This window comes from Mytilus edulis, chromosome 10, assembly GCF_963676685.1.
Source record: "Mytilus edulis chromosome 10, xbMytEdul2.2, whole genome shotgun sequence".
Classification (NCBI taxonomy): Eukaryota; Metazoa; Mollusca; class Bivalvia; order Mytilida; family Mytilidae; genus Mytilus; species Mytilus edulis.
Genome location: NC_092353.1, coordinates 21,508,990 through 21,526,627, shown reverse-complemented (window position 1 = coordinate 21,526,627; position 17,638 = coordinate 21,508,990). Strand labels below are relative to the sequence as shown.

Below are 17,638 nucleotides of genomic sequence, written 5' to 3'. Positions count from 1 at the left end.
AACAAATTTTAATGTTGCCTATTGACAAGACAAAATCAAAATTAAAAAAATACCAGAGAGAAGAAATAAAATTTAAGATTCAACCTTTAAGTTAACGAATTGACTTCAATTAATGAATTTCTTTTTTCTTTTCCATTAGCGTTCTTCAACAGCTTATAAATATAATTTACTGCATTTCGATAAATAAAGAGCAGGTTACTATATATCTCTCTTTCTCTCTTATAAAAGTGTACTGAATTTAACTATAACTTCACATGATTTGTGACTTCTGCACGGTGTGTCTACTTTTTGTCTATTTTCTCTATGAACCTGTAAAGCTTAAATACTATTCATGCATATCATTATTTACATTTCTTATATTTTGACAAAACTGCAAATAGATGAATAGTTGTGTTTTATAACTTGACATTGCTGACAATAATAAAAGTAATCTTCCATTTTGAAGAACTCATATTTTTCTAATGGACATATACATAAATAATTTTTTGAGCGTTGGGGTTTCGCGACAGTCTCCTAAAAATCTTTTAAAAAACCAAACTCCACATTTTTCGTAATTTCCAGTCAGATTATTGATAACAGATAAGTATTTTAACATATTATTGCAGCTAAATTATCCACAAATATTTATTGAAAGATATATGTTAGTTTATTTGTTCATGTCATTATCATTTTATATTTTCGTAAATCATATAGATATAAATATTATTATTAAAAGTATGTAAATTATATAAATTTTAAAAACCCGTTGTCCCTACAGCTTAATTGGATGGTCGGCAATTGAAATTTGTTGTACAAATTTTGATTTATACAAGAATTGTGTTTACAGTTATCTGCTTACCCATACAATATTTGGCACAGCTATTCATGTCATAATATGTTGGTTTCAGTTTTGCAACATTGTATCCATCACAATGCATTACAGTCACATTCCAACTGTTTTCACAGTCGGTATCATTTCCTACCACGCATGCTGTTAGGGAGGCCATCCCACCATAAGTTGTCGGATACAAACCTGATAAGTATACAAAAATACATATTCAAATTGGCAATTACGTTTTATATTTAGATGAATGAATATATTTTCAAATGTCGTTACAGGAGTTGATAGCCTTATATTTTGGTATTCATTAATATCGATTTGTTCGATTCTTATAAAATAGTTCACATGAAAACATTTCTTTGTCAAACACAAACAATTTATATTTGTCATAAGGGTATAATTAATTATTAACCATTCAGCCAGATAGGAGAAGATGAACCACACTGTCCTTGCTTAGGAGGATGCGTTGGTATGCTCTCGTTTCCACTAAATTTGTACCATGCTTCAGTATGGATCTCCCAGTCGTAACAGTCTTCGTATTCACCACTTTGCATTGCATAACTGACAGATCTTTCAAAATTACTTGTAATTATATTGTGCCAATGACAAGGTTCATCCCAGACATACGATGGAGTGGACGAAACATCGTAGGAATTTTTCGAATCTACAAACAAAAGAGAAACAAAAACCTATTTTAATTGAAATACTTGTTTGTGTTGATATAGTTCCAATATATATTGGTAAATATAGATGACTCATATGCCTGGCAGTTTGTGAGGTTCATGTTCCTTTCTATATTGGACTGGACTTTTAGTTGTATTTTCAAGAAGTAAATACGTAAAACATATTTTAAAACAACGAGCTTATTCTGACTGTTTTAGATGCATATTTTGCTTTCAAATTATTTGGTTTTCCAAATATTATCTCAAATGCTGGTGCAACGTCAATGAAACACGGACAAACACATTGGTTGAAAGCAATGAACATATATTCAGTCAGTGATACAGGTACAAGTTGTTGGAATGATTTAAGAACATTATCTTGTAGTTAAGGACTGAAATAAATGCTGCTGTTTATCTACGGATTCGACTTTCCACATTTTCAGAATCAGTAAAGAATCAACAAAATACCTTCTTTTAGTTGTGAAATTGTATCTTAATAATAATTAAACACATGTAAATTAGTATATGAATACCAACCTAAACAAAATCTGCCACACATTCCTTTCTGTCTAAGATACATTATGTTTTTAGTTCCACATTTCATAGTGGGTATGCTCCAGGTGTATGCACAATCTGACCCATATTCTACTTCACATGCTCTGAGATATACCAGATTTGTGTCATCTGTCTGTTCAATTGTTTCTGTTATATAAAATATTTTCACATAATTTGTCCATTGTTACATTATCTTCATGTTACACGCCTAAATGAAACAGCTTCCAAAATAACTTTATCCTTATATACCTGTATTGAGTCATAATCTTTTAGAACGATTGGTCTGTCTTTTTTAAGAAATCAACACGAACGATACCAATTTCCAATGAGATTTATAATATGAACTGTGTAAGGTCATTTTTTCCAGGATTACAATTCAAACTATGAATCATTTAATCATTTAAATCGTTTGATATAAATCGCATGTTGAAGTCAACTAGTGATTTGCCATTTAATTATCCGTCTTGGACAGGTTTAAGGCAGATACAATTCCTTCCATCTCCTATTTAATTGAAATACTAAAAATCGTGCAAATAATGTGAAATTATGTTTGTTAATTGCTACAATAAAGGGAAATCATACATTGACTCTTGAATTTTCGTTTTTCACGTCAGATTACACATATTGTATTACGATATCGTGCTCTTATTGTGCGACGATCAGTTCTTAGCTTTCAATATCTATATTTACCTTTTACTCTTTCAAATGTGCAAATGACCACATATACTCTTATTTTCTATAGAATAACAGTCACAATCGTTATAAAAGTGGGAGAGTGTAATAACTAAATTTTGTTTCCAAGTTAAAATGAAATATTAATTGGCAACTACTAAATATTTCGTAAAATGTTGAAAACTATTATGCTTTTAAAAATCAAAATGTCTTTAAAAAAAAAAAACCCCAAAGCATCCCCTTTCATAATGATGAAAATATGAAGGAGAACAATTATCTAGGAAAGAACACGTGTAACAATTTTCTAATAAGTTAAGCAAAATGCATTGTTTATTCGACAATTCTCACCATTAATCCAAATTGGATATTGCGTTCCACACTGGCCGTACGATGCGCGACTTGTTGCCAAGTTATAACCATCTTCAAAATAATACCACCCTCCTGACCAAAATGAATCACAATTGGGTGACTCATCGTAGTAGTCTTGGTGTCTTGTAGAGTCATAGTCTATAACGCTGTAGTTAGAGCAAGGATCATTTGTGTACTCTGTAAAACAAAACAAAACAAAACGACATGTATGTATTACTATTATACTGAACACCGATGTATTTATGGTACTTTATCTTGTGTTTATAGTTTTAAGCAGATGAAACTCATCGTCAAAACAAAGAAGTAATTACAGGGCAATGTACCAATCATGATTTACCTGATGAACCAATGTAGGTAAAATATGTTTTCGTAAAGCGCGATTCACAGCTTAAATGATTAAGACAAATATAACAAGTGAAAGTGTGAGCTTCTGCTAACTGATGAGCCCCGCCCAAATATTTTCGGTTAACCGGAAGTTCTAAAGAAATGAATCTGAAAACGAATCACACGGTGTAACTGACTTGTATAAAACCTGAAACCAAATTTCAGAAATCCTCGTATTGTTATTCCTGTGAAAGATGTGACGAAAATTTTCAACTTGGCTATCGTATGTAAAATGATACAAGTGTTCGGTAAACATGAAATTGTTGAGTGATGAACCTGAAAACGCATCACAAGGTATAACTGACTTACATTAACCATGAAACCAAATTTCAGAAATCCTTATGATGGAATTCCTGGTGAAAATGCGACAAAAACAATCCACCGGATGGACGGACGGATTGATTGAATGACGAACAGACAGAAGTATAACAGTATAGCCAACTTTTTTGAAAGCGGGGGTATAATGATAACTGTTTGTGTTTCGATGTACAAATGGCAGTTATTATACTATTATGCTAGCGGTTGTTACCTCTCTATATAATATATCAAAATATATAAAAATGAGTATTTATTCAAATATTTGTGTATGCCATTTTCATTTCTTATTTTCCTAAACACATATAGATATATATCAATGAGATTAATTTTAAATATTATAATATGTCCATTAAAACATATTTAATCTGTTGTCGCTACAGGTGAATTGAAGATCGGCAATTGTAAATTCGTTTTAACAATTAAAATTTCTATAAGAATAGTGTTTATATGGTCTGCATACCCATACAATATTTCCCACAGCTATGTATGTCATAATATGTAGGTTTCAGTTCTGCAACGTTGAATCCATCACAATGCATTACATTCATACTCCAACTGTTTTCACATTCGGTATCATTTCCTACCATGCATGCTGTCAGAGAGGCAATTTCACCATAAGTAGTCGGATACAAACCTAATAAGGAACAAATTTGAATATGAAAATTCCCAAGTAATTTATTCATTTACAAGAATGAATGTATTTAAAATTGTCATTAAAAGCCTTGATTACATTATATTTGGTATTGATTAATTCAAATTTATTTGATTCTGAAAAAATCGTTACCATTAAAACATTTCTTTTTCAAATAACCTTCAAATATGTCATAAGGGAATAATGATTATTCACCATCTAGCCAGATAGGGGAAGATGAACCACACTGTCCTTGCTTGGGAGGATGTGTTGGTATGCTCTCGTTTCCACTAAATCTGTACCATGCTTTCGTGTGGATCTCCCAGTCGTAACAGTCTTCATACTCTCCACTTTGCAGTGTATAATTGACAGATCTTTCAAAATTACTCGTAATTATATTATGCCAATGACAAGGCATATCCCACACATACGATGGGTCAGATGAATTTCTTGATTCTACAAGCATACAAAATCTTCATTTTATTCAACTCCCTCTTTGGACTGATATAACAGCTATACATAGACGAAAGCCTAAAACTATCCATTTATATGTTTTCAATTTTCTCGAATAAAAAAACTTTAAAAGGCCAATGAAGTACGAAATTGAACAGGATAGGACCAAAACACTCTAAAAGTTTAGAATCAACTTGTTTTCCTGATGCTTTCTCGAATGATGAACATATGTCAATGAAAAACTAACAAACACATTAAGTGACTGCAATATACATATATTTAGTCAGTGATACAGATATATTTATATCTTTGAACATTTTGACAAAATCATGCTATACTTATGGACTGAAAACAAGCTGATTCTTATGTACTTGCAGAATCATTAACGAATCTACAATATACCTACTTTTAGTTATGAAATTTTCATTAAATGATATTAAACATATGTAAAATGATATGTAAATGCCAACCTAAACAGAATCTACCACACATTCCTTTCTGTCTAAGATACATAACGTTTTTATTTCCACATTTCATAGTTGGTATGCTCCAGGTGTATGCACAATCGGACCAATTATCTCCTTGACATGCTCTCATATATACCAGATCTGTGTCATATGTCTGTTCAATGGTTTCTGTTATATAAAAGAAATATCAAAATAATCTGTCAAATGTTACATTATATTTTTGTACACGCTAAGATTTCGAAATAACTTTGCTGGTAATAATTCTCAGATATAGATTCTTGTTTTATGCACCATATATACGTTTAGAAAAGTAATTTCTTCAAAATAGAATCGAAACAAAATATTTGAAATCAAATTTTAAGAGACATTTTAAACAAAAATAAAAACAGAAAATTAGTTTATGAATATAATTGTCTACAACAGTAGAATAGAAAATAAATGAATAATATGAGCTAACGATATTAAACAAATTCTCAAAAAAGTTCAGTTTATTGATATATTTTATGTGCTAATTCTCACCATTAATCCATATTGGATAATGCGAGCCACACTGGCCGGACAATGGCGGAATGGTTAACAAATTATAACCACCTTCAAAATAATACCACCCTCCTGACCAAAAGGAATCACAGTTATACATGTACATGTTTGACTGATTGTAGTAGTCTTGGTGTCTTGTGGAGTCATAGTCAATAACGCTGTAGTTAGAGCAAGGATCACTTGTGTATTCTACAAAACAAACAAGCCAAGTCTGTATGCATGTATTAATATCATAATAAAACCCCGCAATATTAAGATCATGTCCATGTGTACTTCATTTTATTATCCAAACATAACAAATTTTAATGTTGCCTATTGACAAGACAAAATCAAAATTAAAAAAATACCAGAGAGAAGAAATAAAATTAAAGATTCAACCTTTAAGTTAACGAATTGACTTCAATTAATGAATTTCTTTTTTCTTTTCCATTAGCGTTCTTCAACAGCTTATAAATATAATTTACTGCATTTCGATAAATAAAGAGCAGGTTACTATATATCTCTCTTTCTCTTATAAAAGTGTACTGAATTTAACTATAACTTCACATGATTTGTGACTTCTGCACGGTGTGTCTACTTTTTGTCTATTTTCTCTATGAACCTGTAAAGCTTAAATACTATTCATGCATATCATTATTTACATTTCTTATATTTTGACAAAACTTCAAATAGATGAATAGTTGTGTTTTATAACTTGACATTGCTGACAATAATAAAAGTAATCTTCCATTTTGAAGAACTCATATTTTTCTAATGGACATATACATAAATAATTTTTTGAGCGTTGGGGTTTCGCGACAGTCTCCTAAAAATCTTTTAAAAAACCAAACTCCACATTTTTCGTAATTTCCAGTCAGATTATTGATAACAGATAAGTATTTTAACATATTATTGCAGCTAAATTATCCACAAATATTTATTGAAAGATATATGTTAGTTTATTTGTTCATGTCATTATCATTTTATATTTTCGTAAATCATATAGATATAAATATTATTATTAAAAGTATGTAAATTATATAAATTTTAAAAACCCGTTGTCCCTACAGCTTAATTGGATGGTCGGCAATTGAAATTTGTTGTACAAATTTTGATTTATACAAGAATTGTGTTTACAGTTATCTGCTTACCCATACAATATTTGGCACAGCTATTCATGTCATAATATGTTGGTTTCAGTTTTGCAACATTGTATCCATCACAATGCATTACAGTCACATTCCAACTGTTTTCACAGTCGGTATCATTTCCTACCACGCATGCTGTTAGGGAGGCCATCCCACCATAAGTTGTCGGATACAAACCTGATAAGTATACAAAAATACATATTCAAATTGGCAATTACGTTTTATATTTAGATGAATGAATATATTTTCAAATGTCGTTACAGGAGTTGATAGCCTTATATTTTGGTATTCATTAATATCGATTTGTTCGATTCTTATAAAATAGTTCACATGAAAACATTTCTTTGTCAAACACAAACAATTTATATTTGTCATAAGGGTATAATTAATTATTAACCATTCAGCCAGATAGGAGAAGATGAACCACACTGTCCTTGCTTAGGAGGATGCGTTGGTATGCTCTCGTTTCCACTAAATTTGTACCATGCTTCAGTATGGATCTCCCAGTCGTAACAGTCTTCGTATTCACCACTTTGCATTGCATAACTGACAGATCTTTCAAAATTACTTGTAATTATATTGTGCCAATGACAAGGTTCATCCCAGACATACGATGGAGTGGACGAAACATCGTAGGAATTTTTCGAATCTACAAACAAAAGAGAAACAAAAACCTATTTTAATTGAAATACTTGTTTGTGTTGATATAGTTCCAATATATATTGGTAAATATAGATGACTCATATGCCTGGCAGTTTGTGAGGTTCATGTTCCTTTCTATATTGGACTGGACTTTTAGTTGTATTTTCAAGAAGTAAATACGTAAAACATATTTTAAAACAACGAGCTTATTCTGACTGTTTTAGATGCATATTTTGCTTTCAAATTATTTGGTTTTCCAAATATTATCTCAAATGCTGGTGCAACGTCAATGAAACACGGACAAACACATTGGTTGAAAGCAATGAACATATATTCAGTCAGTGATACAGGTACAAGTTGTTGGAATGATTTAAGAACATTATCTTGTAGTTAAGGACTGAAATAAATGCTGCTGTTTATCTACGGATTCGACTTTCCACATTTTCAGAATCAGTAAAGAATCAACAAAATACCTTCTTTTAGTTGTGAAATTGTATCTTAATAATAATTAAACACATGTAAATTAGTATATGAATACCAACCTAAACAAAATCTGCCACACATTCCTTTCTGTCTAAGATACATTATGTTTTTAGTTCCACATTTCATAGTGGGTATGCTCCAGGTGTAGGCACAATCTGACCCATATTCTACTTCACATGCTCTGAGATATACCAGATTTGTGTCATCTGTCTGTTCAATTGTTTCTGTTATATAAAATATTTTCACATAATTTGTCCATTGTTACATTATCTTCATGTTACACGCCTAAATGAAACAGCTTCCAAAATAACTTTATCCTTATATACCTGTATTGAGTCATAATCTTTTAGAACGATTGGTCTGTCTTTTTTAAGAAATCAACACGAACGATACCAATTTCCAATGAGATTTATAATATGAACTGTGTAAGGTCATTTTTTCCAGGATTACAATTCAAACTATGAATCATTTAATCATTTAAATCGTTTGATATAAATCGCATGTTGAAGTCAACTAGTGATTTGCCATTTAATTATCCGTCTTGGACAGGTTTAAGGCAGATACAATTCCTTCCATCTCCTATTTAATTGAAATACTAAAAATCGTGCAAATAATGTGAAATTATGTTTGTTAATTGCTACAATAAAGGGAAATCATACATTGACTCTTGAATTTTCGTTTTTCACGTCAGATTACACATATTGTATTACGATATCGTGCTCTTATTGTGCGACGATCAGTTCTTAGCTTTCAATATCTATATTTACCTTTTACTCTTTCAAATGTGCAAATGACCACATATACTCTTATTTTCTATAGAATAACAGTCACAATCGTTATAAAAGTGGGAGAGTGTAATAACTAAATTTTGTTTCCAAGTTAAAATGAAATATTAATTGGCAACTACTAAATATTTCGTAAAATGTTGAAAACTATTATGCTTTTAAAAATCAAAATGTCTTTAAAAAAAAAAAAACCCAAAGCATCCCCTTTCATAATGATGAAAATATGAAGGAGAACAATTATCTAGGAAAGAACACGTGTAACAATTTTCTAATAAGTTAAGCAAAATGCATTGTTTATTCGACAATTCTCACCATTAATCCAAATTGGATATTGCGTTCCACACTGGCCGTACGATGCGCGACTTGTTGCCAAGTTATAACCATCTTCAAAATAATACCACCCTCCTGACCAAAATGAATCACAATTGGGTGACTCATCGTAGTAGTCTTGGTGTCTTGTAGAGTCATAGTCTATAACGCTGTAGTTAGAGCAAGGATCATTTGTGTACTCTGTAAAACAAAACAAAACAAAACGACATGTATGTATTACTATTATACTGAACACCGATGTATTTATGGTACTTTATCTTGTGTTTATAGTTTTAAGCAGATGAAACTCATCGTCAAAACAAAGAAGTAATTACAGGGCAATGTACCAATCATGATTTACCTGATGAACCAATGTAGGTAAAATATGTTTTCGTAAAGCGCGATTCACAGCTTAAATGATTAAGACAAATATAACAAGTGAAAGTGTGAGCTTCTGCTAACTGATGAGCCCCGCCCAAATATTTTCGGTTAACCGGAAGTTCTAAAGAAATGAATCTGAAAACGAATCACACGGTGTAACTGACTTGTATAAAACCTGAAACCAAATTTCAGAAATCCTCGTATTGTTATTCCTGTGAAAGATGTGACGAAAATTTTCAACTTGGCTATCGTATGTAAAATGATACAAGTGTTCGGTAAACATGAAATTGTTGAGTGATGAACCTGAAAACGCATCACAAGGTATAACTGACTTACATTAACCATGAAACCAAATTTCAGAAATCCTTATGATGGAATTCCTGGTGAAAATGCGACAAAAACAATCCACCGGATGGACGGACGGATTGATTGAATGACGAACAGACAGAAGTATAACAGTATAGCCAACTTTTTTGAAAGCGGGGGTATAATGATAACTGTTTGTGTTTCGATGTACAAATGGCAGTTATTATACTATTATACTAGCGGTTGTTACCTCTCTATATAATATATCAAAATATATAAAAATGAGTATTTATTCAAATATTTGTGTATGCCATTTTCATTTCTTATTTTCCTAAACACATATAGATATATATCAATGAGATTAATTTTAAATATTATAATATGTCCATTAAAACATATTTAATCTGTTGTCGCTACAGGTGAATTGAAGATCGGCAATTGTAAATTCGTTTTAACAATTAAAATTTCTATAAGAATAGTGTTTATATGGTCTGCATACCCATACAATATTTCCCACAGCTATGTATGTCATAATATGTAGGTTTCAGTTCTGCAACGTTGAATCCATCACAATGCATTACATTCATACTCCAACTGTTTTCACATTCGGTATCATTTCCTACCATGCATGCTGTCAGAGAGGCAATTTCACCATAAGTAGTCGGATACAAACCTAATAAGGAATAAATTTGAATATGAAAATTCCCAAGTAATTTATTCATTTACAAGAATGAATGTATTTAAAATTGTCATTAAAAGCCTTGATTACATTATATTTGGTATTGATTAATTCAAATTTATTTGATTCTGATAAAATCGTTACCATTAAAACATTTCTTTTTCAAATAACCTTCAAATATGTCATAAGGGAATAATGATTATTCACCATCTAGCCAGATAGGGGAAGATGAACCACACTGTCCTTGCTTGGGAGGATGTGTTGGTATGCTCTCGTTTCCACTAAATCTGTACCATGCTTTCGTGTGGATCTCCCAGTCGTAACAGTCTTCATACTCTCCACTTTGCAGTGTATAATTGACAGATCTTTCAAAATTACTCGTAATTATATTATGCCAATGACAAGGCATATCCCACACATACGATGGGTCAGATGAATTTCTTGATTCTACAAGCATACAAAATCTTCATTTTATTCAACTCCCTCTTTGGACTGATATAACAGCTATACATAGACGAAAGCCTAAAACTATCCATTTATATGTTTTCAATTTTCTCGAATAAAAAAACTTTAAAAGGCCAATGAAGTACGAAATTGAACAGGATAGGACCAAAACACTCTAAAAGTTTAGAATCAACTTGTTTTCCTGATGCTTTCTCGAATGATGAACATATGTCAATGAAAAACTAACAAACACATTAAGTGACTGCAATATACATATATTTAGTCAGTGATACAGATATATTTATATCTTTGAACATTTTGACAAAATCATGCTATACTTATGGACTGAAAACAAGCTGATTCTTATGTACTTGCAGAATCATTAACGAATCTACAATATACCTACTTTTAGTTATGAAATTTTCATTAAATGATATTAAACATATGTAAAATGATATGTAAATGCCAACCTAAACAGAATCTACCACACATTCCTTTCTGTCTAAGATACATAACGTTTTTATTTCCACATTTCATAGTTGGTATGCTCCAGGTGTATGCACAATCGGACCAATTATCTCCTTGACATGCTCTCATATATACCAGATCTGTGTCATATGTCTGTTCAATGGTTTCTGTTATATAAAAGAAATATCAAAATAATCTGTCAAATGTTACATTATATTTTTGTACACGCTAAGATTTCGAAATAACTTTGCTGGTAATAATTCTCAGATATAGATTCTTGTTTTATGCACCATATATACGTTTAGAAAAGTAATTTCTTCAAAATAGAATCGAAACAAAATATTTGAAATCAAATTTTAAGAGACATTTTAAACAAAAATAAAAACAGAAAATTAGTTTATGAATATAATTGTCTACAACAGTAGAATAGAAAATAAATGAATAATATGAGCTAACGATATTAAACAAATTCTCAAAAAAGTTCAGTTTATTGATATATTTTATGTGCTAATTCTCACCATTAATCCATATTGGATAATGCGAGCCACACTGGCCGGACAATGGCGGAATGGTTAACAAATTATAACCACCTTCAAAATAATACCACCCTCCTGACCAAAAGGAATCACAGTTATACATGTACATGTTTGACTGATTGTAGTAGTCTTGGTGTCTTGTGGAGTCATAGTCAATAACGCTGTAGTTAGAGCAAGGATCACTTGTGTATTCTACAAAACAAACAAGCCAAGTCTGTATGCATGTATTACTATCATAATGAACCCCGAAATATTTAGATCGTGTCCATGTGTACTTCATTTTATTATCCAAACATAACAAATTTTAATGTTGCCTATTGACAAGACAAAATCAAAATTAAAAAATACCAGAGAGAAGAAATAAAATTTAAGATTCAACCTTTAAGTTAACGAATTGACTTCAATTAATGAATTTCTTTTTTCTTTTCCATTGGCGTTCTTCAACAGCTTATAAATATAATTTACTGCATTTCGATAAATAAAGAGCAGGTTACTATATATCTCTCTTTCTCTCTTATAAAAGTGTACTGAATTTAACTATAACTTCACATGATTTGTGACTTCTGCACGGTGTGTCTACTTTTTGTCTATTTTCTCTATGAACCTGTAAAGCTTAAATACTATTCATGCATATCATTATTTACATTTCTTATATTTTGACAAAACTTCAAATAGATGAATAGTTGTGTTTTATAACTTGACATTGCTGACAATAATAAAAGTAATCTTCCATTTTGAAGAACTCATATTTTTCTAATGGACATATACATAAATAATTTTTTGAGCGTTGGGGTTTCGCGACAGTCTCCTAAAAATCTTTTAAAAAACCAAACTCCACATTTTTCGTAATTTCCAGTCAGATTATTGATAACAGATAAGTATTTTAACATATTATTGCAGCTAAATTATCCACAAATATTTATTGAAAGATATATGTTAGTTTATTTGTTCATGTCATTATCATTTTATATTTTCGTAAATCATATAGATATAAATATTATTATTAAAAGTATGTAAATTATATAAATTTTAAAAACCCGTTGTCCCTACAGCTTAATTGGATGGTCGGCAATTGAAATTTGTTGTACAAATTTTGATTTATACCAGAATTGTGTTTACAGTTATCTGCTTACCCATACAATATTTGGCACAGCTATTCATGTCATAATATGTTGGTTTCAGTTTTGCAACATTGTATCCATCACAATGCATTACAGTCACATTCCAACTGTTTTCACAGTCGGTATCATTTCCTACCACGCATGCTGTTAGGGAGGCCATCCCACCATAAGTTGTCGGATACAAACCTGATAAGTATACAAAAATACATATTCAAATTGGCAATTACGTTTTATATTTAGATGAATGAATATATTTTCAAATGTCGTTACAGGAGTTGATAGCCTTATATTTTGGTATTCATTAATATCGATTTGTTCGATTCTCATAAAATAGTTCACATGAAAACATGTCTTTGTCAAACACAAACAATTTATATTTGTCATAAGGGTATAATTAATTATTAACCATTCAGCCAGATAGGAGAAGATGAACCACACTGTCCTTGCTTAGGAGGATGCGTTGGTATGCTCTCGTTTCCACTAAATTTGTACCATGCTTCAGTATGGATCTCCCAGTCGTAACAGTCTTCGTATTCACCACTTTGCATTGCATAACTGACAGATCTTTCAAAATTACTTGTAATTATATTGTGCCAATGACAAGGTTCATCCCAGACATACGATGGAGTGGACGAAACATCGTAGGAATTTTTCGAATCTACAAACAAAAGAGAAACAAAAACCTATTTTAATTGAATTACTTGTTTGTGTTGATATAGTTCCAATATATATTGGTAAATATAGATGACTCATATGCCTGGCAGTTTGTGAGGTTCATGTTCCTTTCTATATTGGACTGGACTTTTAGTTGTATTTTCAAGAAGTAAATACGTAAAACATATTTTAAAACAACGAGCTTATTCTGACTGTTTTAGATGCATATTTTGCTTTCAAATTATTTGGTTTTCCAAATATTATCTCAAATGCTGGTGCAACGTCAATGAAACACGGACAAACACATTGGTTGAAAGCAATGAACATATATTCAGTCAGTGATACAGGTACAAGTTGTTGGAATGATTTAAGAACATTATCTTGTAGTTAAGGACTGAAATAAATGCTGCTGTTTATCTACGGATTCGACTTTCCACATTTTCAGAATCAATAAAGAATCAACAAAATACCTTCTTTTAGTTGTGAAATTGTATCTTAATAATAATTAAACACATGTAAATTAGTATATGAATACCAACCTAAACAAAATCTGCCACACATTCCTTTCTGTCTAAGATACATTATGTTTTTAGTTCCACATTTCATAGTGGGTATGCTCCAGGTGTATGCACAATCTGACCCATATTCTACTTCACATGCTCTGAGATATACCAGATTTGTGTCATCTGTCTGTTCAATTGTTTCTGTTATATAAAATATTTTCACATAATTTGTCCATTGTTACATTATCTTCATGTTACACGCCTAAATGAAACAGCTTCCAAAATAACTTTATCCTTATATACCTGTATTGAGTCATAATCTTTTAGAACGATTGGTCTGTCTTTTTTAAGAAATCAACACGAACGATACCAATTTCCAATGAGATTTATAATATGAACTGTGTAAGGTCATTTTTTCCAGGATTACAATTCAAACTATGAATCATTTAATCATTTAAATCGTTTGATATAAATCGCATGTTGAAGTCAACTAGTGATTTGCCATTTAATTATCCGTCTTGGACAGGTTTAAGGCAGATACAATTCCTTCCATCTCCTATTTAATTGAAATACTAAAAATCGTGCAAATAATGTGAAATTATGTTTGTTAATTGCTACAATAAAGGGAAATCATACATTGACTCTTGAATTTTCGTTTTTCACGTCAGATTACACATATTGTATTACGATATCGTGCTCTTATTGTGCGACGATCAGTTCTTAGCTTTCAATATCTATATTTACCTTTTACTCTTTCAAATGTGCAAATGACCACATATACTCTTATTTTCTATAGAATAACAGTCACAATCGTTATAAAAGTGGGAGAGTGTAATAACTAAATTTTGTTTCCAAGTTAAAATGAAATATTAATTGGCAACTACTAAATATTTCGTAAAATGTTGAAAACTATTATGCTTTTAAAAATCAAAATGTCTTTAAAAAAAAAAAAAACCCAAAGCATCCCCTTTCATAATGATGAAAATATGAAGGAGAAAAATTATCTAGGAAAGAACACGTGTAACAATTTTCTAATAAGTTAAGCAAAATGCATTGTTTATTCGACAATTCTCACCATTAATCCAAATTGGATATTGCGTTCCACACTGGCCGTACGATGCGCGACTTGTTGCCAAGTTATAACCATCTTCAAAATAATACCACCCTCCTGACCAAAATGAATCACAATTGGGTGACTCATCGTAGTAGTCTTGGTGTCTTGTAGAGTCATAGTCTATAACGCTGTAGTTAGAGCAAGGATCATTTGTGTACTCTGTAAAACAAAACAAAACAAAACGACATGTATGTATTACTATTATACTGAACACCGATGTATTTATGGTACTTTATCTTGTGTTTATAGTTTTAAGCAGATGAAACTCATCGTCAAAACAAAGAAGTAATTACAGGGCAATGTACCAATCATGATTTACCTGATGAACCAATGTAGGTAAAATATGTTTTCGTAAAGCGCGATTCACAGCTTAAATGATTAAGACAAATATAACAAGTGAAAGTGTGAGCTTCTGCTAACTGATGAGCCCCGCCCAAATATTTTCGGTTAACCGGAAGTTCTAAAGAAATGAATCTGAAAACGAATCACACGGTGTAACTGACTTGTATAAAACCTGAAACCAAATTTCAGAAATCCTCGTATTGTTATTCCTGTGAAAGATGTGACGAAAATTTTCAACTTGGCTATCGTATGTAAAATGATACAAGTGTTCGGTAAACATGAAATTGTTGAGTGATGAACCTGAAAACGCATCACAAGGTATAACTGACTTACATTAACCATGAAACCAAATTTCAGAAATCCTTATGATGGAATTCCTGGTGAAAATGCGACAAAAACAATCCACCGGATGGACGGACGGATTGATTGAATGACGAACAGACAGAAGTATAACAGTATAGCCAACTTTTTTGAAAGCGGGGGTATAATGATAACTGTTTGTGTTTCGATGTACAAATGGCAGTTATTATACTATTATACTAGCGGTTGTTACCTCTCTATATAATATATCAAAATATATAAAAATGAGTATTTATTCAAATATTTGTGTATGCCATTTTCATTTCTTATTTTCCTAAACACATATAGATATATATCAATGAGATTAATTTTAAATATTATAATATGTCCATTAAAACATATTTAATCTGTTGTCGCTACAGGTGAATTGAAGATCGGCAATTGTAAATTCGTTTTAACAATTAAAATTTCTATAAGAATAGTGTTTATATGGTCTGCATACCCATACAATATTTCCCACAGCTATGTATGTCATAATATGTAGGTTTCAGTTCTGCAACGTTGAATCCATCACAATGCATTACATTCATACTCCAACTGTTTTCACATTCGGTATCATTTCCTACCATGCATGCTGTCAGAGAGGCAATTTCACCATAAGTAGTCGGATACAAACCTAATAAGGAACAAATTTGAATATGAAAATTCCCAAGTAATTTATTCATTTACAAGAATGAATGTATTTAAAATTGTCATTAAAAGCCTTGATTACATTATATTTGGTATTGATTAATTCAAATTTATTTGATTCTGATAAAATCGTTACCATTAAAACATTTCTTTTTCAAATAACCTTCAAATATGTCATAAGGGAATAATGATTATTCACCATCTAGCCAGATAGGGGAAGATGAACCACACTGTCCTTGCTTGGGAGGATGTGTTGGTATGCTCTCGTTTCCACTAAATCTGTACCATGCTTTCGTGTGGATCTCCCAGTCGTAACAGTCTTCATACTCTCCACTTTGCAGTGTATAATTGACAGATCTTTCAAAATTACTCGTAATTATATTATGCCAATGACAAGGCATATCCCACACATACGATGGGTCAGATGAATTTCTTGATTCTACAAGCATACAAAATCTTCATTTTATTCAACTCCCTCTTTGGACTGATATAACAGCTATACATAGACGAAAGCCTAAAACTATCCATTTATATGTTTTCAATTTTCTCGAATAAAAAAACTTCAAAAGGCCAATGAAGTACGAAATTGAACAGGAAATTTTCATTAAATGATATTTAAACTTTTGTTAAATGATATGTAAATGCCAACCTAAACAGAATCTACCACACATTCCTTTCTGTCTTAGATACATAACGTTTTTATTTCCACATTTCATAGTTGGTATGCTCCAGGTGTGTGCACAATCGGACAAACTATCTCCTTCACACGCTCTCAGATATACCAGATCTGTGTCATATGTCTGTTCAATGGTTTCTGTTATATAAAAGAAATATCTAAATAATCTGTCAAATGTTACATTATATTTTTGTTCATGCTTAGATT

At 31.1% G+C, this 17,638-nt stretch overlaps 1 protein-coding gene across 1 annotated transcript in view; it reads right to left on the bottom strand.

Annotated features, from left to right (window-relative positions):
- LOC139492635 (uncharacterized) overlaps window positions 1–17,184 on the bottom strand; it is a 40,822-nt gene extending 23,638 nt beyond the window's left edge. Inside the window, exons 1-22 of the mRNA XM_071280788.1 lie at window positions 16,955–17,184; window positions 16,568–16,741; window positions 15,385–15,582; window positions 14,346–14,510; window positions 13,559–13,810; window positions 13,165–13,338; window positions 12,014–12,223; window positions 11,498–11,662; window positions 10,791–11,030; window positions 10,404–10,577; window positions 9,221–9,418; window positions 8,183–8,347; window positions 7,396–7,647; window positions 7,002–7,175; window positions 5,851–6,060; window positions 5,335–5,499; window positions 4,628–4,867; window positions 4,241–4,414; window positions 3,058–3,255; window positions 2,020–2,184; window positions 1,233–1,484; window positions 839–1,012 (exon numbers count right to left, since the gene is read on the bottom strand). Of these exons, the coding sequence (XP_071136889.1) occupies window positions 839–1,012; window positions 1,233–1,484; window positions 2,020–2,184; window positions 3,058–3,255; window positions 4,241–4,414; window positions 4,628–4,867; window positions 5,335–5,499; window positions 5,851–6,060; window positions 7,002–7,175; window positions 7,396–7,647; window positions 8,183–8,347; window positions 9,221–9,418; window positions 10,404–10,577; window positions 10,791–11,030; window positions 11,498–11,662; window positions 12,014–12,223; window positions 13,165–13,338; window positions 13,559–13,810; window positions 14,346–14,510; window positions 15,385–15,582; window positions 16,568–16,741; window positions 16,955–17,156 (4,321 nt within the window). The 5' untranslated portion in view covers window positions 17,157–17,184. The remainder of the gene's footprint in view (window positions 1–838; window positions 1,013–1,232; window positions 1,485–2,019; window positions 2,185–3,057; window positions 3,256–4,240; window positions 4,415–4,627; window positions 4,868–5,334; window positions 5,500–5,850; window positions 6,061–7,001; window positions 7,176–7,395; window positions 7,648–8,182; window positions 8,348–9,220; window positions 9,419–10,403; window positions 10,578–10,790; window positions 11,031–11,497; window positions 11,663–12,013; window positions 12,224–13,164; window positions 13,339–13,558; window positions 13,811–14,345; window positions 14,511–15,384; window positions 15,583–16,567; window positions 16,742–16,954) is intronic.
- Between the last annotated feature and the right edge of the window lie 454 nt (window positions 17,185–17,638).